At 40.1% G+C, this 25,037-nt stretch overlaps 1 protein-coding gene across 1 annotated transcript; it reads right to left on the bottom strand.

Moving 5' to 3' along the window:
• Positions 1–22,123: 22,123 nt before the first annotated feature.
• drd5a (dopamine receptor D5a) lies at positions 22,124–23,587 on the bottom strand. The gene has a single exon (XM_076096111.1). It carries the CDS (start codon positions 23,585–23,587, stop codon positions 22,208–22,210), a length of 1,380 nt encoding a protein of 459 aa, XP_075952226.1. The 3' UTR covers positions 22,124–22,207.
• Between the last annotated feature and the right edge of the window lie 1,450 nt (positions 23,588–25,037).

The raw sequence follows: 25,037 nt of genomic DNA, 5'->3' as shown, positions 1-25,037 counted from the left end.
TTACCATGAATACATGAATTATTAAGAGAATTGCAGCAGTTTGTTGTAATGCGGCAGCAGCTATAAAGGAAACTAGAAAAAAAGCGCAATAAGCCTTTTCATTTGGACTTGGTCAACAGAACAGCACCAAGACAACAATATATGACCTATTTTCATCAAAGACAAAAACAATTACAGAAAGTTTCATTACTTGAACACAAACTTTTTTTATCCGAGCAATTATAGTGCAGCAGTCTTTCAAAAGAAGAAAGGAAAAAAAAGCATGTCTCCTTTTTAAACCCAAAGTCCAAGTTTGTTCGAGACATAACGGCACAATAAGAAAGCAGATCGATAATGACCTTATAGACATTTACAGTTTCCCTGGGTAAACTAGAAAGAATAATGACTATGAGAGCTTTACAGTCATTCTAACAGTATTTTATAGCACTAAGTCAATATAACACCACTGATATTAAGCTGCAAGGCATACTGTACATACACATACATAGTGAGCTGCTCCAACAGATCCAATATTTTTTATCTGAGTTACTTCTCCCTGTACTGCCTTCTGCTACCCAGCAGGATACTCCCTGCCATCTGCATTGCTTTCAAGGGTTTCCTATTATGTATAGTATCTCAAGATGGATAACTAAGAACCATGTTGCAGTACTCTAACCTGTAACGTCAAGAGGTTGGTTCGCTTGGCTGATTTCAACAGATACGATCAACAGAACAGATCAACAACAGAAAATCAGTATCTTATCGTATATTGGATTATGTGATAGTAGAATAACTGGATTTTACAGTTTTACGAGCTTGTTTTGCCAATTTTAGCAACCTGATGTAATGTAACAGACCAAATGAAACATTATCTGAGATGATAACAGTTCAATAATCATTAAGGCAAAACAATACTGGACACTTTCAATTTCTGTTGGTAAACGTAACGTTACCTTAGCTCAATAAAAGTTTCTATTCATATGATTTGAGTATTTTAGTGATAAGTGTCAATAAAATGGACTTTCTCAGAAAAAAATAAAGGTTCGGTACACACCGTGATTTTCTTTTTGTGTGACCAATGAACACTTTGATATATATTTTTTTGAACTGCTGTTTTTGTCAGGAATACTTGAACTTCTGAGCTTCCGCACCTCATATAAGGGCATAAAACAATCAAATTGTGAGGAAGGGGTTGAGTTGCACTTATAAAGATCTGGGTGCCTGTCTCAGATCCCACGAGGGGACTTAAGTGGGCTTAATATTTTAGTTGGTTAGTTGTATTTTTACCACTCTGTGTAAGCTTTACGCATCTTTAGAAAAATAGCAAAGTACATATTATACATAATGTGTTTGTATTGCTTAGCTGTTGTGCCAGGACCATGGACAGCGCTGTTTGTTGTAGGGGATGCCAACGTTACAGCGGCGCTATCCAGAGTACTGAAATAAAGAGAGCGGTGGAGATCGATTGACAGACAGACATGGTTTCTCCTACCTGATTTATCCTCTTGCCACTCATTGTCCTGTTACTTCAAATGCAAGTAATTTATTTGTGTGTCGTGTTACCTGTGGTAGTGTCATATCCAATTATGAAGTAGTCTTTACCAAAACAACCTTGAGTATCTATTGAGCATTAGTACTGCAGTGGCCTTTGCAGCCGGTCCCTTCTCAAAGATGACCTTTCTGACAGATTAATGTAAAACAGTTTTCATTTTCCAAACACTCAATGCTGCACTGCTACATGAAGCAATTGAAAAGTGGAGAAATTCATTTTGACATGAGATAAGGCGCCTCCAGAGAGATCATTACAGGCGCTGCACACCTCATTAACATTACTAGCACCTTTATGGATCTCGGCTGTAAAAACGCATTTGTATTAAATGTTGTATTGTGTTGTGCATTCAATGGTGATGGCTAGTGTTATGCACTGTGCTGCAAACTAAATGGCCTATTTGAAGACTTGCTGGCAGTTAATTCTGCCCCACTGGTCCCTGCACAGCTATAATGAGAAATGTCTATTCTCTTAACCCCAGAGAAATGCTGACGCAAGCAGCTCTCGATCCTCACTGGGATTGTGTTGCCTGTAAAATTAGTGTTCTTTAAAACCTGGCAAAACCTGCTCTAAACTTCACTGACATTGATATAACGTGTCATTGTAAACAGCCTGATTAAGTAAGAATACAGCAGTAAAAAAGAAACAAAAGTCTTCGTATTCTCTTTGCTGGAGCTCTCAAGGGGCACGATGTTGTTTTTTTAAGTACAAGAGGAAATCTTTTTTCTGGAAGGTGTCATGAGAGTTTATAGCAGTGATGAATAATTCTGTTCTTTTGTTCCAAAAGAAAGATAGAAGTAATTACACATTTCTTTGCAGTGAACTGCAGAAAATAATCAAACCTAATATCAGCTCAAGAGGAAGACAGTGTGTCCGATACTCCCTGAGCTTAAATTGCTTGAGGCACGCATAATTCATATTTGGCAAAGGATGACTGACAGCGAATTAGAGTTCTGCAGTTAACAATGTGGGAGAGAATGGAAAGAAGGATGCCATCCTCTGACCTTCTTCAGAAGGGAATGATGCATTAAAGTGTACAAATCCTGTCGATCTCATTGGAAAAAGGGAAATAAAAGAGGAGTTCAGCTGTGATGAGATTCAGAGAGAAGAGTCTGACTAACGAAGCATCTGATTCCACCTCATCTTCATTTGCTTTTTTCTTCTTTCTTAAATTGTATAAGTCATCTTGATGAAATAATCCCCAAATAAGGCAACATTATTTTAACTTGGTACCTTGTGAGAATTTTTTAAAAGTCTCTACTTAAAATGTATTCAGCATAAAGGGCTGATTAAATACGTGAATTCTATCCTGCATCCAACAATAATTAATGTCCATTCAGAACTGCCTCAGCAACATGTGATGTTTGTTTTTGGCTATTCTAAGAATAAATAGGACATCTGTAAATAGGCAGGAACACTACAGTAGGTTGAAGATAAAGACAGGTTGAACACAGGTCTGCCTCCCACAGGGAGTCCTGCAGCCCACTTTCTTACTCCCGTCTCCCTCTGTCTCATCAAGAGCTCTATATCAGTCCCATGGCACAGAGTCGGACCAGAGATGGAAGATGTTTGAAGTTTTACACTTAAAAGTCACGCACCTTGACCTCGATTAAATCCTCTAACCGCAGAGCGAAGAAAAATGTTACAGTCGGTAGAATTTGCAGCGATGGGGAAAGATTGGTTTGCGGTGCTCGAAGGCTTTGAGTTGGCAGACAGGAAAGATATCTGTTGGTGAAAGGCATGATAAGGCATGCAAAATAATGGTGTGCTTATTTGCTGACAGTTGAAAGCATGAAAAGATTGATTGATACCAGTCCCTTTTAGTGGAGTGGTATCGATCTTCTCATCTAACTCGAGCCGCTATAACGTTACCCTAAACGTGGATGGTCCAGTCCTAAATAGAGAGTTATCTCACGCACTTCAACATGTAAGTTCATAAAATAAATAGCTTCTTAATGGCTGCTTGGCTTTGGAAGTAATGCTAGCATCCTTTTCCTCTTGTTTTTTTGGAAAAGCTAAAAGGGGACACCCCCAATTAAACTCTTTGGATATTGAGTATCGGTCAAACGAAAAATCCAAGCTTGACAGGCCTGTCAATAGGGTTGCTGAGCTTTGATTCAGGACGGGTTTGGTGAATGCTAAAATGAACACCGATGAGAGAGTTTGTAGAGACGTGAGACCGAGTGCTCTCCACCACCATCTTTAAAACACTAGATGACGGAATATCTTTTGGCAGGATCAGAGACAGGGAACACTGAAGCTGTTTTTAAGCCGTACGTGTTTACTTTTGTGTTGTCCATTCTGTTTATTGTCTGATGTTTTTAGCCTCAAGCTATAGTCATTTTCAATTTGTCAATTGTCTTCTTTTCCAAATACGTGGAGATCAGAGCCAGGTAAGGAGAGCGCAGATCCACAAAATGACCACAAGCACGCCTGGAAGTGTATCTTTTAGCATATCTATAGCATTCTGAATGGTGGTTGGAAATTAATTCATAAGGGGCCAAATCTGTTTTTCACGTCAGGTGTTACACATAGATCAGGATCCCCATGAATGATTTAATGGCTCTTCTGCAGTGCAGAAATATGGATTTTGTTAGTTTGACTGACAGAGCATACAGGGAGCTGTTCAGAACAAACAGGAAACAACGAATATTAAAAGACGTTCAACTACACCGGGCCGAGGGCTTACAGTGAATAGAAAGAGAACACAAACTAGCCTCCAGCATCCCAAGGAGCTGTCACATTGATGCAGTACATTGAGACAAAATGTTCAGATCACATAATTCCCTGGCCTCTCCAGTTTCATTGCGCTGGAGTGAGAAAATAAATGTAAAAGGGTCCCCTTATAGAGCAAGCGATAACCAGAGAGGTCTTTTTTATGTCGAAACTTGCACCAGAGGCATCATATACGGCCCTTTTCATCCTGTGAGCTGTGTGTGTGTGTGTGTGTGTGTGTGTGTGTGTGTGTGTGTGTGTGTGTGTGTGTGTGTGTGTGTGTGTGTGCATGAGTCTCTGGAGGATGATAAGCCAGGGATTTAGGCCATGGTTTTCTAGGTTATACCTAAAAGCCACCTGTCCGTCTAAAACACAGTCGGATGATTTAAAATATTAGTACAGCAATAAGTGCTCATGTGACTGGAGAGGACATCTCTCTCTCTCTCTCTCTCTCTCTCTCTCTTTCTCTCTGAATCAACCCCAAAAGCTAAATAACCCAGTCTGTCCCAAAAATTAAGCCAGAGCTTTCTGCTGACTGTTGCCAACTGTCGATCAGATTTTCTGGAATAATTCTTTAAATTGTTCAGAAATGCAGGATTAACACCCACCAGGGGCTTTTGGAAGAACGTACTGACAAACTGCAACTATTAGCGTACCAAAGAATCCAGCCATTAAAATCCTCTGGGCCTGTAAAGAGACGGAGCTAAATGTGGCGGCATGTGGAGGGATTTGCTTCACTATAGGCCAGTCTCTGTGCTGGCACACAATGCAAATTTAAACTCATTAACAACGAACTCCATCTTTTAATTTTAAGCAAAAGAAGTTTTACTTTTTAGACTTACGCAAATAATAGTTTTGAGTTTGGTATTGATTATATATTCATGACAAGGATCTCAATGGAAATGTACGACCGATACAGAACAATTTGATGAAAGCAAAGCTAAACTCAGTGCTACTTTCTCTCACTCAAGCTGCCTCATTATCCCGCAACTTTGGAGAATTCGCATCAGTAGTCAAAGCCTTAAAACACGACAGAGGGAAGTTAAAAGGGAGGAATTCTATGGGTGGTTTTTTTTTTTTTTAAATGGGATGTTATTGATGAATTTTTAATGTGGTGGCCATCTCACTGAAAACAATCCAGACAATAACGTTTAAGTAGAAACAAATCAGTTCTTAAAACAAAATAACGAGATGACTCATAGTCAGAGTGGGAGTTTTACTTCTAACCTTTTCATTTCTTTGTGCTATTGGTTTATTACAGTGTCATTTTGTGAGATGCTAATATTATGCCCCTTTATTTATGCGTTTTTGCTGGCACAATGCAGTCTGGCACATTAAACCTGAACAAAGGCCAGCAACAGACACAATGCCCTCTGTTGCTTTACACAGGATTTACACACACAGGCACACTCACACACACACACACACTGTCACACAATGATCTAACATAATCCAAAATCAAACAGTGAACGCAAGGGAACAATTCTCAATGTGCAAATGACTTGCTGGTGAAAGAATGGCAAAAAACAAGTCTTTCATATTCTTATTAACAATAGCCAGATAAACTGAAAAACAAGAGCACAGACACACAAGACATAATCACGCATGCACACACACACACACACACACACACACACACACACACACACTGCTATATATTAAAAGATGGACTGATGCTTGGGGCTAAATTCTTCCTGAAAATATATCTTTCTTTTTCGTCATCATGCGCCTGGTTGCCCAAGAGCTGTTTTGACCCTGCACAGTAAGCATGAGATTGACCTCTATAGTGAAAAGCATGCACTAGACATCCAGATTTGCAATGCAGATTCCCGCCACAGGATCCAGTGGCACGGCTGTGAAGGACACCCACAATCAATGTAAACTGATTAAAATTGTTTTCACATTGTTTTTCATTTATTTTGCTTTGGGTTGGTTTTTCACAGCACCTTGGCCAATCGCTGCCCGTCGCTTCAGCCACCCTCAGCACTGTAACAGCCAGATGTGACATGAATTCAACTGCAGTGATAAAATTCCAATTTGTTTGCAAAATGAATAGAAACTCCAGCATACCAAGCTTCACCACTGAAATCCACTGACATCCTAAACCATTCAGTTGCTCGGAAATTCTACAGGATAGGAGGATTATTAATATTCCATTACAGGCCAAGAGGCATCGCATGAATGTCAAGGTGAGTACACGGGCATTTCACATTCACACACAATGTTGGGGATTTTGAACTCGATTTAAGAGGGACAGGTGTGATTTGCACAACTCAGTCTCAGCTCTGCATGCAGTGCAGCAGGGAGGATCTCTGAGAGCACAAAGAGCACAAAGAGCAAAAAGTGCGTCTGAGCTGCCAAGAAGGCTGTAATTGAAGTTCTCTCTCTCACATTCTCAAAGACAACTACTGAAAAGAGGCATCCGAAACAACAGTCAATCAAATTCTGCAGTTTTCCTCTCCAATGTTTTTTTATTTTAGTTCTGCTCGGTTATTTTTGCAGTAGTACCGGCCCAAAGAGACATGTTGTCCTCGTTAATTTTTGGCAAACATCAATTTAGCACCAGGAGTGATTGACTATAGCTTTGGGAAACATTTCTACACACCTTGCACTTCTGTCATTGTGTTTCTGCATAAAGTAAAGGAACAGAATTATAATGTGTGGGAACCATGTGACTATATTTGGCATTTTAAAGAGCAGCAATTATGCACTGCTAATTTTTGCCTGAATAGCAGAACAGATACTCTCATAATTTGATCTGGCAGAAATTGACAGGGAGTGAGTCCAGGGCCTGGCCTTCAACTGTGTAGGGCCTTAGTGGACACTGTGATGAATAGCAGATGATTTTATTATTATCAAAAAGAATAAACTGAACTCAGTGTGCAGGATGTGAATGCATGGTAACAATGCACGCATGAGACAATCACCTACGAAATCAGCCAATGTGGACACAGTGTTATTTTGAATGAATGATGTGAAACAAAATGGCAGTTCAGACTTTAACAGCTATTTTCCTGATAGTTTACCGCAGAGAAGCCCACCGACCAGGTGTTGACGAAAGTTAAGTTCAGATAAGCAGAAGGGATTCTGAAAGAAAACATTGTCAGCAGAAAGAATCTGGTGTTCTGTGAAGTAAAGCTCATAATTCCTCAGAACTACCCGATACCCACACACTGAAAAGATGCTGTGATTAGTGTTCGAAAAAGTTAAACTCTTAACATTGTCTTGTCGAGAAGTTATATGGTTCCACTGGCAGAAAATGGAGAGAAAATGTGAACAGAGGAGGTTCTGGTCATTCCTGAAGGCAATAATTAAACAAATGTATTGAATTACAGAGTATGGCATTGCAAATAAATACACACACACACACACACATTGGTTTTCAGCAAGCATTGTCTTGTTTCTCACTTTTCCATATTTCTTTCTTTAATGATTCATGTCAGATTTTGCCCCACATTTGCAGAACAGCGATCATTGATGTAAGTCCAGGTCTGCTTTTGACTCATGAGAACAACTCTGCCTCTTCCCTCGCATTCTTTTTAAGTCTGAAAATGTATGCTCCTTATCACTTCTTTATTTTCTCATCCAGCTGACCTTGCCACATATCCTCAATGTTCACGCATCACTCCTTTGGCCACCATGTGGGTCAGGGCTACTTACTCAAGCTGTTCAGTTGCCTTGGATGCCACCTGATCTTTACAGTGGACATTTGGGAAATAATATGCTTATGCGAGTATAATTTGAGTGGAGCGTCCCCTGCAGCCTGTTACCAGTAACCCTGTAAGACTGCAAGATAAAGAGATGAAATAACGACCACAGACAGAATACTTAGGATCTTCCTGCTCTCCTTTGGCCTATTTTCAGTAAGACAGAAAATGCCGCTGCCTCTTTGGTTCTTTTGTTTACACTGGTTCGACATGAGACAGAGACTTTAAAACCATCGAATAGGATGTTGCATGTGGTTACATCACAAAGGTCGATACAAAACAAAGAACATATAGGCCTTCCATTTGGGACTGCCGTTGTGTGATTGACAGCTGGCTCCAGGTTTGACAGAAGTTGATGTTAGTGGTGAACAGCTGAATATTTTATCATCACAATTATACTTTCATGAATGCCAAACTCTTGATTAGCCTGCCCAACCCTGTTGTGTCTATTTTTTATTAGTTTGTCATCAAATATGAACATATTTGAAGCAAACTTCCGTTGACAAATCCTCACAGGAGAGCAGGATGGCTGGTTCAGTATTCACAAGGTGCTGATAAGAGTAGTGTTCCTTGTTGTCTACACTGCTGAATCATCATATTCTACAAAACACTGCTGTTCAAAACCGGGTGTTCATCAAAATACCTTCCTCACAAAAGCAGCAGCAAACAAAAGACGTGACAGAGTAGGCCTACATTGTATAAAAAGCAGCGTCAGCACTAAATAAATCAGTAAAGCTTTAACGTTTCAAGTTGCACTTTAAGATGCGGGGAAGAGACGTGAGTCGGCCACCACAATCACTGTATAACCCAAGAGACTGTATACACAAAACATGTGGCACGATAGAACCAAGGTGACATGACAAACCTCCGACCAGTCAGTTAGAGCAAGGAGGTGAGGTTCCAATGGGGTGTCTGTTGCCCTTCATGCTGACTGCTAGGTTAGGTGGGGATCTTTGAGCAGCTGAAGCTGCTGAAGTAGATGTGATGCTTTCAAGTTGTGTGGCCTGGTGATTATTCACTCTATTGATTATCTGTGGAAGTGTTTTTTTTTTTGTCTTTTGGACATACAAGGAAAGATGTCTGTGTTGAAAAACCAGTATTGGAGGAAGTATTCACGTCATTTACTCAAGTAAAAGTAACAATACTACACTGTGAAAAACAATCCAATACAAGTACAGCATTCAAACATTTATCTCAGGGAAATTATAGAAGTATTAGCGACAAAATTAACTTACCTTACCGAAAAGAAAAATACTCAGTATACAGTGTTATATTATCATATTACTGGAACATGATTATTTCTGTAATCTTATGTTGCAGTTGGTCAAGGAGCAGCTAATTTGACCTACTTCTTCTATTCAATTCTACTATACTTACTGGTAGTTTAATCTAAAACAAGTAAAATATTTCCCACTAAAATGTAGTGCAGTAGAAGTATACAGTTGTGGAAATTATCAAATATAGTACAAGTATGTCAAAAACAGTATAGTACCAATCAAAGTAAATCGTATTAGTAAATCGAGATAGTTCAGAATCTGTAGTTTGAATGATCCCCGATTTTATCTTCTAATCAATAATGGTAAACTTTTTTACGTTTTTTTTAAAGGAATAGTAAAAAACATAAGTAAAACTACTCATTTTGAAGAGTCCTTTTCAGAATAATATAGCCAAAATTACATTGTTAGATTATAATTCGTATAAAGCATTTCATACACTTTTGTTCTTGCGCATTTTGTTTTGGAAAGGCGAAAAAAAGTCGCCACACTCCAAACTCTGTAAATGCCAAGTATCGTTGTCTTTCACTTACATATGGAGTACATCTGTTTATGTATTGTATGGATGTTTTGATTTTTCTGATGTCTGTCAGCAGTTTGTGTGTTATCTTTGTAAGCAGACAGTAATCACCCAAAGCTGGTTTGGCATGCAGCAGTTCCTGAAACTTGAGACCATCATGTATGATTCACTGGCTGCGAGTGAAGGAGCGCTGAGAATTTGAATACGACACCATCCCGACACACGCACTTCTATTTCTGATTACATTTTTGCTGCTAGAATATTGAGACCAGTGCACTGACTGGAATTTCCATACTTCGTCTCACTTCAAAATTTGATTGTGAGATTATGTTTCTTTGTGAAACATAATATCACACAAATGTCAACCCTGAACTCACTCTCATTTATTACGTGCCCATCAAGCTTGCTTAGCCATTCGTCGTTACAAGAAAGAACAACGTACTAATCAGTTGGATCTCTTTGAGAAGTGGATGTGTGCGTTTTTTTCTGGTGTTCTTGGAGTGTGTTTGCACCTTACATTTTCCGTTGTCGCATTTATCTAGTTAACATAAAATTCACTTGACAGCTTGATGGAAACACTGCACTGTGGCAAAGTAATATTAAGCTCCACTTTCCAAAGAAATGCTTTGCACTGCTGTGCATGCTATCTGTATAGTGGCACAGATGAGAAACATGGAGCTTATCGAAACAGTGCAACGCTTTTTTCAGATCTAATTTCCATCTTATATCTTTCAATTTTTCCGTCGCTGTTGCGTTTGACTTATTCTTCTTTTATGTTACTCTGAAGCTGATTGCTTCTCCTGTGCTTGTTGTGAGAAAAATGACAAATAGAAGAGCTATCAGCGCCTAAAGATTTATTTAAATCTCTCTAATAATTTAAATCCCTACAATAAGGGGGTTGACTGTGGCTCAGTGGTAGAGCAGGGTCGGCCTTCAATCAGAGGATCAGAGGGTCGATCCCCGGCTCCTGTAGTCCGTGTCGATGTGTCTTTAGGACACAAGACACTTAACCCCAAATTGCTCCTGCAGGCTGTTCCTGCGGTTAATGAATGGTTAGATAGTCCTGATGGGCTGTTTGGGGCCATGTGAGTGATCTATCTTTATATAAAATATTATTAGATTGTTTAGATGTATCAAGCAGAATTTTACTGTTGTAGCTGCTTGAGGTGGAGCTAGTTTTACCTTATTTGTATACAGTTAAGTAGTTTAGTCCAGTGGTTTCCATCCTAGGGGTCCCACTCCCTTCAAAGGACACACCATAAATCTGATGATGATTAATGGGGCACGAAAGAGGGAAGTATTGCACCTCTTTGGGCCTCAAACTGTTATTCAAATGAAAACACTGTTATTTAAATGAGTTTTTCCACTGAGAAGAGTGCTGTGAAAGCGTTGAGAGTGAACCAAAACACTCAAGTTTGTTACTGATGGGAACAGCAGAGTCTGTGATAATTCTCTGCGGGTTCATCCAATTACACATCATTATTTGATCCATTTGTTATCAGAATAATATTGACAATAGCCACTTTAAGAAGAGTACTCGAGTAAAAGTACTCAACCACTGCTTGTATTGTTCATGCACTTCAATAGCAGCGGATTTGGGATATTTCACACGGAAATGCAACAGGTCCTTTGTACCATAAAGAGATTCCATATCACTTGAGTCTGGTTGTACACGTTAAAGTATTTCATTATTAGAGCAAATATATGACTAAATTTCTCCTTGCACTCCTTTAAGGCGGCAAATCAATCAGTCCCAGTTCCCTTGGTAGTTTGCTGTCCGAGAACTGAGAGGCACCTGATTCAGCTGCATGCTGCGGGAAGATGCACGGAGAACCCCCGTTTCCTGTGTCTATTTCTCTATTTATTTGGTTATCTGAAGGCCAGCAGCAGGTGAGCAACACAGCCAGAGCTCCTGCTTCTGCTGCTGCACTGAATCCTGTTTTGCCTTTACCTGACCTCGTTCTCTCTGAGCAAAGCAAGACACACACATACACTCCCTCTACTCCCCACAGTCACACACACACGCATACATATCTGCTGCTGTGTCAGTTGACAGGGCTTGCATCCTGATTCCTCGGTTTCAGAAGACAGCAAAGTGCTCGCCACTACCCACCTAATAAAACATGGCTGATTCCCTGTGTCACAGGTCAGCACTCAGCGAGACAGCACAGCACCACTATGGCAAGCCCTTTCAACATGTAATCAGTAAGGCTGACTATAGTAGCGATTTATTTTTCACTAGTGGAAATTACATTTTTGACTTGTCAAAATGTCATTCTGATTAGGGTAATTTATGATATCTGTAAACCAAATTTGACATGTAACATCTATAACTTCACATGTAAATTACACTTCGACTAGCCAAAACCGATTAACAGATATCTTTAATTTAATATCAGTTGTTGTATTTGCACTAATAAGAATAACAATTAGATATTTCAATTGAATTTCCACATGTTTAAAAGGATTGTGACGAGTGTAATCTCCCCAATTCAGATATCAACAAACAAAACATTTCAGACATGTCGCCCAAATTACGCTATTCACTTTGAATATGTACGTCATTGAAGATATCTACAGTGGAAATTTCTTTTCTGATATCTGTATGCTACTCTGACTTCTACAAATATAATTATATTTACAATTGTATTACAGATCTGAAATACAATTCTAGGTATCTTTAATTACATTCTTTGTAGTTATAATTCAAAGATGACATATCAATCATTTAATTGTGACTAGTCAGAATTGAATTTAAGAAATCTAGAAGTCCCCTTCTGATATCTTTAGCTCTGGGTCTTGCTCAACCTGTCGGTGTTCATTTTGTAATAATGACTGTAACTTAGAGTTCCAACTAGTGACATTATGGATACGTCGAATTGGAAATATAACGTGTCAAAATTGAATTATACATATATGAATTCGACTTTGAATAGAAGTCAATGGTAAAGTTCAATAGTTGTAATGAAGTCACAAATATCTACAATGAACATTTCCACTAAATGAATTGTGAATATCAAGAATTAACATTTTGACTGACTAGTCAGAATTACATTAGGGATGTAAGCTTGGAATTCTAACTAGTCAAAAAGCAATTGTTGATATCTACAATTGCTATTTCTTCTACTGATTAAATGTTAAAAGGGTTGCCATAGCACCACAGAATCAGTTACACACCGATTCTCCAATAATTATTCCGCATTTAATTTGCTCCCAATAGCTGCAGGAACGAATAAATTATTTATATTGTTAAAAAATATATAGTATGCTCTTTCTACCTGGTATTTTTGCCATATTCTTGGAGGGGTCACAAGGTCTTTCAACACAGCCTGTCACTTTCTCTGACATTGAGGTTGGTTGAATAACTGCACCTTCGTCCTCCAGAGACCAGTTTCAATTATTCGGTCTTCAGATAAAAAAAGAAAACGGAATTGCAGGGTATTTTCTTTTCAACAATGGATGGTCATTTTTTTATTGAATTCCCCAAAGGACTAGAAGACTTCAATCTAAACAATTAGTGCCTGAATGGAGTTTGGAGAACATGATAAGTGAGCTTTTTGACATGATGGCTGTTCTCGCAACCTCTTTATACATCTCTGGAGGAAGAGCGTAGAAGTGTTCTTGTTGTTTTGATTCTTTATAATTGTTCTGGAGACGCCGTAAAGCTGAGGTCCACCACAAAAACTGCTGGCTCAGTTATGAGTGCGAGACACTCTTGCAGATGCACAGAATGAGGACAACATGTAAAGCAGCATCTATTCACCTCGTCTCAAGGGTCACGCATTGAAGCAGACAGTGTTCCTACGGGAGCAATTTTGGGGTTAAGTGTCTTGCTCAAGTACACATCGACATGCGACTGGCGGAGCCGGGGATCGAACCATCGATCCTCTGATTGAAGGATCTCCTGCTCTCCACTTAGCCACAGTCGCCCCGTAGAACTCATACAGTATGAAAGAATAATGAAGGTCAGATTAGTACTCAGTCTGTCCCAGTTTCTGGTATAGCCTAATAAGCCATACATGAATAATAACTAGTCTCAGTAGTGAGATGAAGTCCTATGTTGTGATAAAGAATTAGGCTATAATGCAATGTAAATTTCCAATTTACTTGTGTAAGAGAAAAAGTACATTGACAATTTCAGGTAATCTCAAACAAAACGTTATTTCATCAGAACAATTACACAAGTTGAACTCTTCACACTAATGTGCAGCATTATCCTTCAAGTATAAGCTATTATTTTAACTTTAATGATTGATCAGGTTAAATGTCCCTTAAAATGTATAATTTTTCTCTCGAGTTCCTTTTCAGAGGAAAAGACAGGTGGTCTTTGAAGACAGTGAACAGCATAATAAACGGGAGGACGGACTGTCATGGGAGGAAATAATTAACTTTAGCTGGATAACTTTGGCAAAGGCAGGGCTAAGCTTATTAAGAGCTTCTAATCCCGCACCAGCGGGATTAGACTTTCTCTTTTGTCACTGAAAATATCTATGCATTGATCTGCAGAGGGGAACCTTAAAGCAGCAGCAGAATTAATAATTACAGATCCCTTTCAGTTCCCTTCAGCCGTGAAATTAAATGAGCATTGCCACAACTAAAGCTGTATGATGTCAGTGGCAAAAAATAGAAAGCACGATAGGCGACAGAGCACAGGACTTTATTTCAAACTAAAAGTAACATGTCATTCGTTTGAATCAATTAAAGCTTAACCATAGTAATCCAATCATGCTATAGAATTGATGTTTTGAATGCTTTCAGAAACCCAAACCAAACTGTTGTCCAAACTGTGTCTTATCATTGGGTTGTTTGGCACAAAGCTATTTTCATGCTTTCTTGACATGTTAAACATCTGAAAGTCACTAACATGTTTAGTGAGGGTACGATTTTTTTTATTATACAGTATTGAAAGTAAAAAAAGTGTCTATCGACTAAAACCTATAAAATTGTGTTAGATACAAGCTATTATGCAATAGTTGTTGAGACTATTGAACTGTCTGAACAACTACTAAATGGATTGTCGTAATTTGGTGCAGACATTCATGTCCCCCTTACGATGAATTGTAGTAACTCAAGTGATCCCTTAATACAGCGACATTATTTGGATAATTGAGACTAATCTTCTGTTGCATTTTGTGTAAACAGATCGTAGCACGCCAGATGATCAAGTTGGATCACAATTTATGGCATTCTTCTCTCTGTAGGTTCCTCCTCCGCGCACAGAAACCCCAAACGCTAATAAAACAATGCTAAAATATTTACAAGAAGTCTGCTGCAGCCAGAATAGATGTTGCTAAAGAATAAGTGATTGACTGAGTGCATGTTGCGAAAGCTAAATAAAAAATAAATAAGAAAACACATTGTGAACTAATAGTTATTAACTGCAGCCAAGCATATAATCATTATGGAAACTATATTGTTTATAAAATCAATAACATTCAAAGACTCTGCAGAGCAGCTCTGAGTTTGGTCTTTTCAAAGCAGCTGTAACAAAGTCTCAATCCTCTCTGCTCATAGGTCAACTCTGTCCATCATCACAGGGTGAAACTGGACCAATGAGAGACCACCACACATACAGTTCTGCTCCAGAATAATGGCTTACATGATAATGAATACGTTTGCTTCATGGCAGTAATTGCTGTCAAATGTATTATTGTCTCATTTCAGGAAAGCACCATCATGTTTGTCTGCTGTGAACCCGAAGAGGACGACCGGACCTGGTCCAAGTCATAACCTTGGACAAGATGGCAGCTGACCTCGCACCTCTTCAGGATACAGACATAGTGATAACCTTTTTGAGGGGTTTTATGTTTCTGCAGTCTCACAAACCGGCTACAACTGGAGAAGAAAATATACCAAGATGACCAATAAAAGATACATTCAGTGGGAAAAAAACCGAGGGGACATTTTATTATGCTATATGGTACATTTTCATTGACAAGAAGCATTTTAAAATGACATTGTGATATGAGGGACTGATTTAATAGATAAATAACCAGTTCAAACAAAGTCAAATGACAAAAACTGAGTACATAATTAGCAATCAGTCTGGGTTGATAGATCTGTTCACCTCCTAAGTGCCACAAATGTGCACATTAGCCCATCATATGAACCTTTCTGCAGAGCAAGCAATCCTTTATCACTGTACGACCGATGATAGGGAGGAAATGTCGAGGGGTGCTGAGTCATCATTCCCAGATGATTGATTTACAACCACAGGAAGTGTTAAAGTTGGTGGCCAGCAGCTCTTTGTATTACAGGTATTCAGTATTCAGGCGCTCTTTCTCTTCTATATCTCTCATTGGTCAGCGGGGAGCATTTTATACCTCATACAGTAAATGTCTTCATCCTTCTCTCTTGCCTCATTGCCTTCGCTCTCATATAGAGTCGGTGTGGGTAATTTTCACAGTGGTGCTCATGATGGAACAATTCGCTGACAACATATTAAGGCCTGGGCACAGAATTTTCAGGCTTGGCTTTGTTTAATATTGTCTTTGTGATTACTTTTTTATCTGATAGAATGTAATAGAATGCCCTACAGAAGCACATTGCATTCATCAAAGAAAAAAACAATGTTTTAGAAAAACTTTCTTGCAATTTTAACTTCAGTACATCGAGTGACTATGACTTGGTATCACATTATTTCTTGCTGAGCATCTCATGGTAACGACATGGCATCTCATCATTACATAAAAACTACCCCACTACATTATCTCATATATGAAAATGATATCTTGTGAATAGTTACAACTCAAAGAGCATCTTCACACAGATCACAATATATTGACCTGAACGATCCCGATGATTAAAGATCCTTAAACGTCAATGTCAACCGAAGAAGATTAGCTGAGTTACGGATTGTTAAAAAATCTGAATAAATAATATCCAAGCATGTGGTTTTTCTCCAAACTTTAATTTCAATTGTTGCATATTTAGTCATAAATGCTTAAACTTGTCAAGAAACAAAAGGCAGAATTATAAGGACATAAATTCAAAAAGTGAAATGCTGATGACTGCTGTAATGACAGGTTTTTCCTAATAATTTGCATATATCAATTCAATATGATTTTAATTTTAAAATTGTGTTATTATGGACTTTATGATTATGAGATATAAAAATGTTGAGAAAACCAATCTGGATCTTTAAGCTGTTTGCTTAAAGAAACATTCTTATATGATTATATTTGTTGACAATGCATTTTAGCCTGGATTACTAATTCATTCCAGCCAAATGTGCAACAATATTGCATTTTCACCCATAAAACTGTCCAAGATCTGTATTATAATATATTTCATTATTAAAAAGCTCACAGGAAAAAGAAGCAGAGTCGATGTGAGAAAAGAGGATGTAGCAAAGCAACAAATCCTCCAAACATAGTCTTTGAATATTTGCACCTCCTACATAAGCAGAACAGAGCAGAAGGTTTTATTCTGACCACATGAGAGTATGTGTGCATGCCACTGGCCTAACATACAGACTGGACCAGTGCCCTTTGGGGAAAGAGACACCAGTCTTCCTCTCCATTCTAGCTCACTGAAAATAACTCAACACGACAGACTGCGTCAGGGATAGGAAGCAAATGGGATGGCACAGAGAGGTGGAAGACGTTTCAAAAGCAAAACGTCTGATCTTCAAAGCTGAACTGTTCTTATACAGATATACAACAATGTCTTGGTGACCTAAATGAAGTCTCTGCTTTAACGATGCAGGTCGAAGGACTGAGCCTCACTCAGACGGTTTCTTTTATCACGATAATAAAACATGGAATCATTCAAATGAAGACATAGTTGAAAAAGTCACTGTGTAAAGTGAAACATGGAGGTGTAGGTTTGTGAGGTGGTGGCGGGACACTAATATTGACGAGGTTACTTCCAGGTCTGTCATGGGCGATCTGATAATACAGGTCAAGCCTGATTTACAGTAATTAAGGGCTTCATTTACTGCAGCATTCATGCAGCTTGTGAGCCCACAGCTGTGTCCCTCACCATGTTCACTCCACTCCTTTGAAAGGCAAAGGAAAGAGGAAGCTAAACTGCCTTTCTGCTTTTCCTTAGATGATTAAAACCATTTGAAGATAAAAAAAGAAGGAAGCGTGCAGAGAATTGAGAAGAGATGTGTTTGTGTGTGAGTGGGGGACATAAATCTGTTTACACAGTCACATTGTGGGGACTCGCCTATATTATACAATATTGTATCGATACCAATGATCGATACATAAACGCCAAGTATTGATCATTTATTATATAAACTGCTAATACTACAATTAGGGATGTCGGAATTAAGCGATTTGGCCTAAACTGCGGTTGTATAAGTCACGGTAATATAACCAAAGATTTGAAGAAGCTAGATATCTATGGTGTCCTCATTGCTGCATTGAGACGTTTGGGGAGTCACATAACAAGTTTGTGTGCGCCGGTTTGTGTTGTGTGTTTGAGGGAGTTTTGTCGCATCATTCAACCTTATATCCGCCAAAAAGTGTCTCAAATTAGTGTGTGGGAGCATTTTCGAAGATGGTTTCATAGCAACATAAACAGATATTGGAAAGGGAATTATTACATGTTTAACTTGCTGACAATAGTTCTAAGCAGCTTATAATTAAATGGCAAGAATATTTTCATCACTAAAAAATATAATCAAAAAAAATTCTAAACTTCTTCTCATTTGAATTGTTGTTTTAATGCAAATCTCCACCATAGATGCACAAAATAAAGATGACTATATTGAGATGAACCAACTGAAAACTTTATCTTATTTGATGAAACAGACGTTGACAAATTGCATAATATGCAGATAAAAAAGGTAATAAATAGCAGTATATCACAAAATGTTTAAAATTGCAATAAGATCGTATCACGACTTAAGTATCGTGATAATATCATATTGTGGGGCCTCTGCTTCCCACCCTACTGGTAACGGTTATGGTAAGCTAAGTCTCCAGGAAATGAATGTAAATCTGTGTTTTAAATGTGTGTGTGTGTGTGTGTGTGTGTGTGTGTGTGTGTGTGTGTGTGTGTGTGTGTGTGTGTGTGTGTGTGTGTGTGTGGACATGTATGTGTGTGCAGTGATTCTGATGAATGTGTCCTGACGGCCGGTGTAACCCCCCCTAAGCCTGCCTCCACTTCCTCTGCAGGTCTCCTGTCACGGCTGAATATCGAGGTCAAACCACCTTTCATATCTGTTCCACACTGCTAGGACCAAACGCAGAAGACAAGTTAACACTTCATCCCCTGGGAATGCTGCATTCTTTCTTACTCCGTACTCATTTAGTCAATGAATGCTCAGAAATGCCTTGGTGCATGATGACATGTTTTAATATTTAGTATCACCTCTTCAGTTTCAGTTAAATTAGATCAGCAGCAGCCACATGCACATGTTCCGGTATTAGAAATTTATAATGCTGCCCTTCGATTAAACCCTTCATATTAGGCCAACTTTTTAAAATGCAGTGTCAAAGTGGATCCATCCATCTTCAAGGTTTGGTTAAAATTGCGCCAGCGTCATCTTCAGTCTTGAGTTTAATCACAGTTCAAAGAGTTGTCGCTGAGATATCACATCGCATAGATTTCAGGTCTGACTGACAACCTGATCTACAGATCCTTCCGGAGAGACTTCAATTGACTCCATACATACAGTATATACTCCAGTCCTGTAGCCTACACTTCTTGAGTATTTCCATTTGATTCTACTTTAAGCTTCACTCCACTGCATTTCAGAGGGACATAATGCTACCTCTTCTTGCTTCACTGCATTTATTTGTATGTATGTCCCAACTAAGTGAGTTAAATTAACTGACATCACTCCCTTGCCAAGTTGGCCAGGAAAAGCCTCCAACACAGTGACTGTGGCATCCCAATCAAGTCATTAAAATGTGCTTCACCTTGAGCTACGGTACATCAGTAAAATGCTGATTATGCATTGATGCTTCATTACGAAGAATCTATGAATACAATATGTGATATTCACTCACAGGGAGCATTTTCTGCAGGACAAGTATTTTTGCCTTGCTTGTAATACTTCTTCACATTGCTGTGTTGGTACTTTTACATAAAAGAATACTTCACCTATTCAACAGTAAAAAAGCGATGCCGCTTAACCAGAGATATTGTTTTTTGTATTCCATGCTGTCTTCTTCCTTGTACAAACGTGGCATCCACATTACCCACAATGCAACTTGATCGCCGTCAATTTGACCGCCATTTGGAGTGTGTTATGCTAGTGGCAGATGCAGCCATGTGCTGTAAGTTTTGTATTTTTAATTTTCAAACGTGTAGTCCCCAACTGACTTCACTTGAGTCTCCGCAGCCCAGCATAAGGCAATGTGTGGGGTAATGCAAAAACTTTGGCTCAGAGAAAGTACGCATATAGTTTTAAAAAATAACTTGCCGCCCACGATTGAAATAGCCAGCATCCAGAATAAAAGTACATTTCAGGCAAATGGTAGCATATAGGTTGAAATATATGTATTTATTTAGATATTTATATATTTTTATTCACAAAAAGCTGAATTTCATCTTTCAACCTATACTAAGACCTGACACAGTGAAGGGATTTTCACAAGATTGGTTTTGTCTTTTGCTGGCAGAAAGACTGAACTGACTGATGCGTTTGGCAGGTCAACAACATGTGTTCACTGACGTTATTTCACTGGGTTTCTATATGAAAGTACTTATATTGTTTCAAAGACAACAAAGCCACTGTGCGTATAAGTGCTGGTAAATAAGGAGACTCTGAATAACACTGCTGCTTCTTCAGGGTGTGCCATTTTTATTACTCCATAGAAGCACAACTGTCTCTTATCAGCTGGATTCAAGCCTCTCTCCCCCTGCCAGAGGAAATATATCAGCTGTCTGAACCTGTGGAAGACAGGTCATTCTGAGGAAGTGTCCTGGAGGAGCAACAGCCTATACAACACATACCACATAAACATAATGTCCCTATCTGAGTCCACCGGGGACCTCTGTTGCATATCATCCCTCGCTCTCTGTTTCTCTGCCAACCTTTCTTGTCACTCTGTTGTCAAACTGTCCTTAGAGGGAAAACTGACACAAAGAAAACCTTAACAAAGAATAAGGGTCAGGGGTGGATTTTCATGACAGTGAAGTCCCTGCTGAGCAAAGGTAAAATTAAAGTTAGACTAAAGGTGAAAATCAACCAACCCTGAAAAGTGTGTCCCTTTGTGAAACCCCATAAACTCTAATGTGACATTCAAGAAGATACCAGAGCACTCTGTTCCTGTCAGCATGATAGCATTTTATTAGACAAATGATGAGACACTTCACTGTTTAAAGGACAGTAGTATACATTCAGATCAGGTCATCTGTACAGTACAAAGATAGAGAGAGGTGTTGGAGAGGTGATTTATGACATCCAGTTGTGTTGGCCCAATAGCCTTGTGTGTGTGTGTGTGTGTGTGTGTGTGTGTGTGTGTGTGTGTGTGTGTGTGTGTGTGTGTGTGTGTGTGTGTGTGTGTGTGTGTGTGTGTGTGTGTGTGTGTGTGTGTGTGTAGGCTTTGTATAGTAACAATTCCTCTAGTTGATGAGACGTTGTAGCCTTATTGTGTCGCAGTTATTGATTCACACCTTGAAATCACACCTCGACAGCCTGGATTCTTTCTTTTCTGTTGCACAGCTAGGTTAGAGCTAACTGTGGTTGATAAACCACAACCATCCAGTAGTTTTGGCCTCAATGAGAAATGAAAGGTCACAGAAAAGAATCACAGTTTTAGAAAAACCTCTGGTTCTGTTCAAAATTCTTTGATTTGTATTAATGATTCCACTGTAAACAGGCTTACTTTTATATGTTCATATACCATTAAGTTTTGTACATTTTACACGTTAATACTGCATTTTGGCATCAAGTTACTTCGTACAACACATTCCTTTCACGTCTGAAAACTCTTCCTTAAATAAGATAAGGCGCTGAAATGACTGCATTTGAGTAGAACTGTCTTGGTTGCACTGTCTGTAAGGCTTCCCTCAGTTTTCTTACTCAGTGGAAAGGCGGGCACTGGATATACTAGGGTTTTAAGCAGCAAAAAGTTTCCATTTTTACAAACATTATTTTTTCCTTCCAAGTGGATGGACATGAGACGCGGACGCTCCGACTAAAGCCTTCCGGTAAACAACAGCTTCAACGACACCGAACCTATAGACAAATGAACACAGACTTCACTTGTCATGTAAATAAACACCAACACATCACTTTGTATTTTTTCAGAACAGGACAACAACATCACATGTCATACATGACGCAATGCGGGGGCAGGGTGGCCTAGGTGGCTACAGAGACGTATGCGCCCTGCTGAAGTGTCCATGAGCAAATCACTTCATCCCTAATCAGCTGCTCGGCTCAGTGGACCCTGAGCTGGGGGCTTCTTGTGTTGAACAGCTTCCGGGACAAAGGAGGTGAATGAGCGATGACTTATTATCAATACATCCAAATACGCACGGGGAGACAGAGTTGGAGTCAGTGTAATCCGTTGGGTGTGAACGGTGACATCCTGTCAAGACTGATATCTGCCCCACAGTCCTCCAAGTCACAAACCGAATCGGTGGCGTTTTCGTTGTGAGAAAACTGTGAAATCCTGTCGAAAGTCTCTTCATGCTCAATACATTCAACCACGTTGGGGATCATGTTGACATATGCATTCGCAATTTCCTTGTGGATGAGGGTGTCATGATTGTATGAGACCAGCTCGTTGCTGATGTTAACCGTTTCCACTGGTGTGTTGGAGCAGAAATTGCGACAGCCCAAGAGGCTGGCGAATGCCTTCCTGAACTCGGCGTTGAAGGCGTAAATGATGGGGTTCAGGGAGGAGTTGGTCCAGCCGAACCACACGAAGACATCGAAGGTCGTCTCGCTGACGCAGGGCAGACCCGCGTCCCGGTCAGTGGCCGGTCTGTCGCAGAACGGGACCATACAGTTGAGGATGAAGAAAGGTAACCAGCAACACACAAAGACACCCATAATCACCGACAGAGTTTTGAACACTTTGGTTTCCCGTTTAATCGACGTTTTCAAGGTGTTGTGGTGTTGGCACTCAATTCTGTTTGTCCTGCAACTTTGCGCGTGCTCTGCTGCTCTCTCCAGGGAGGCTATTCTTCTTATTTGTATTTGTGCAATCCGGTATATTCTGGTGTAAGTCACAATCATAATTGCCACGGGAATATAGAAACTTATCAAAGAGGAGGATATAGCATACTCTCTGCTCAAGCTGGAGTCACAGTTTTCCTCTATATGCGGACTCGTGGAAGAGTTGTGCGTCCCAGCCATGTCGTCACTGTTGGCTTTGTGCCAGTTTAGCTGGACCGGTATGAATGAAATGAGCACAGACAACGTCCAAGTGATGCTTATCATAACAAAGGCAACTCGCTGGGTCATTTTCCTCTCGTAGCGGAAGGGGCTGGAGATGGCCCAGTATCTATCCACGCTGATGATGCAGAGGTTGAGGATGGAGGCGGTAGAGCACATAATGTCGAAAGCTACCCAGACGTTACAGAAAGTGCCAAATGGCCAGTACCCCGCCACCTCTGCCACAGCTTTCCAGGGCATCACCAGGACGGCCACGAATAAATCCGATAGAGCCAGGGACACGATGAAAATGTTGGTCACTTTGGTCCGCAGGTGTCGAAAGCGCAACACCGCGGAGCAGACCAGGATGTTCCCCAGCAGGGTCCATATGATGAGCAGGGACAGCAGGCAGCCCGTCAGCGTACGCACCACTATATCCTTCCCCCCGTCTTTTGTTGCCTCCGTTTCGGTGCTGTTCCACATAATCTCTCCGAGGGGTGCCGGCACGGAGTCAATCCCATGCACCGATGAGAGATACTTCGCTGGGTTCTCCATGTGAGTGCCTCTTCAAGTAAAACTGCAGTCCATTGCTCCGTGCGCGGACACGGGTGCAGTCATCAGCCATTCACCATATTCTCCCCATTGACTTGCTCGGCTGCCAGCCTGGTGTGGAGTGCAAAATAAACGGAAAGAGATAATTGATCGCCTTAAAACTGTGCCGAGCGACGTGCCAGGTGCGCTGAGGGGCTGGAACGCAGCACGCAGTGGCGAGCACATGTTGCAGCCCTGCCAGTCCGGTCGTCTTACCTGGCTACCTCTGCGAATCTCTCAGTCCAAGGTATCCTGAGCGCGGCGTGGTTGCATTGGGAGTCCCTACAGCCTAACGCACACTAACCATACACGAGCTGGGCGCACACATCACGCCTCCTTTGGGGGTGGTGTGCACACTATCGCACTGCGTTAGAAAACGGGTGAGAGGAAGCCCTAAACATTTTTTGGGACTCCAAAGTGTCTTATTGGAAACTTTAAACCAGTTGACAGCTTTCTACCAATTATGGATTGCCTATCGTCTCCGTGCGCATTATCCATATTTGACACAACACTGCAGTGACAGGAGTAACAGTGGAGCGGAGTTTCTTTGTGTGAGAACTGCATGGACACAAATAAGCAGCTACTGGTTGCATTAAATGCATTTTATGTTTTGTATAAGGGTTGCAGACACACCCATCCAGTGCTTTATAATCCGCTTTATAATCGGGGAGGGGGGGGGGGGGCTGCTAGTCTCACATGCAGCCTAAAGGAACTGCACTGACAGAGCTGTCCATGGTGCTGTCTGTCTGATTATTTATTTTAGATAGATACATATAGATAGAGGGGAAACACTTTATCACGACTTGACATGTTGACCAGTCTTCTTGCATAAACACGTTTCTTCGTCCTTTGACTTACCCTCTCTTCGGAGAGAAATTTGGTGAAGTCACAGTCTCTAATACAGCGTAGTTTATATGTTTAATCCTCAACTCATCAGTGTTTTGTACATCTATGTATCTATGTATCTATCTATATATCTATCTATCTATCAATCATGGATAAATCAATATTTTTTATCGCTGAATACTGGTGGTTGTTTGCCCCCTGACGACCGCCGACTGGAGGTCATAGCTCACCCACTTGTCAGAGTAACCCTAAACAGGCGAGTCACATTCACACTCTAAGCCGGCACGTTGAGCCAGGAGCTCCGAGCGCTGCGCTTTGTCTGCGTAACAGCAGCAGCGCCGTTTCCGGCTTTGAAACGTCACGGATATTTTTAGATGTGTCTGCGTGCCTGTCAAATCGTTGTGACACTACGTCAAAATAATCTCCCGACTCCCGATGCCAAATTCTCTGGAGTAACCTATAATATCGGGATGTCAGGAGGAAACGTGTGCCCGGGACAGCATTTCATTATTTACTTACAGACATCACTTCAGATGTTACCACAGTCAATGAATTATTATTATTATTA

This window comes from Anarhichas minor, unplaced genomic scaffold, assembly GCF_050575085.1.
Source record: "Anarhichas minor isolate MPS153535 unplaced genomic scaffold, ASM5057508v1 ptg000021l, whole genome shotgun sequence".
In the NCBI taxonomy this organism is placed as follows: domain Eukaryota; kingdom Metazoa; phylum Chordata; class Actinopteri; order Perciformes; family Anarhichadidae; genus Anarhichas; species Anarhichas minor.
Note: the sequence above shows the minus strand (reverse complement) of the source record. Positions and strands in the feature narration are given on the sequence as shown.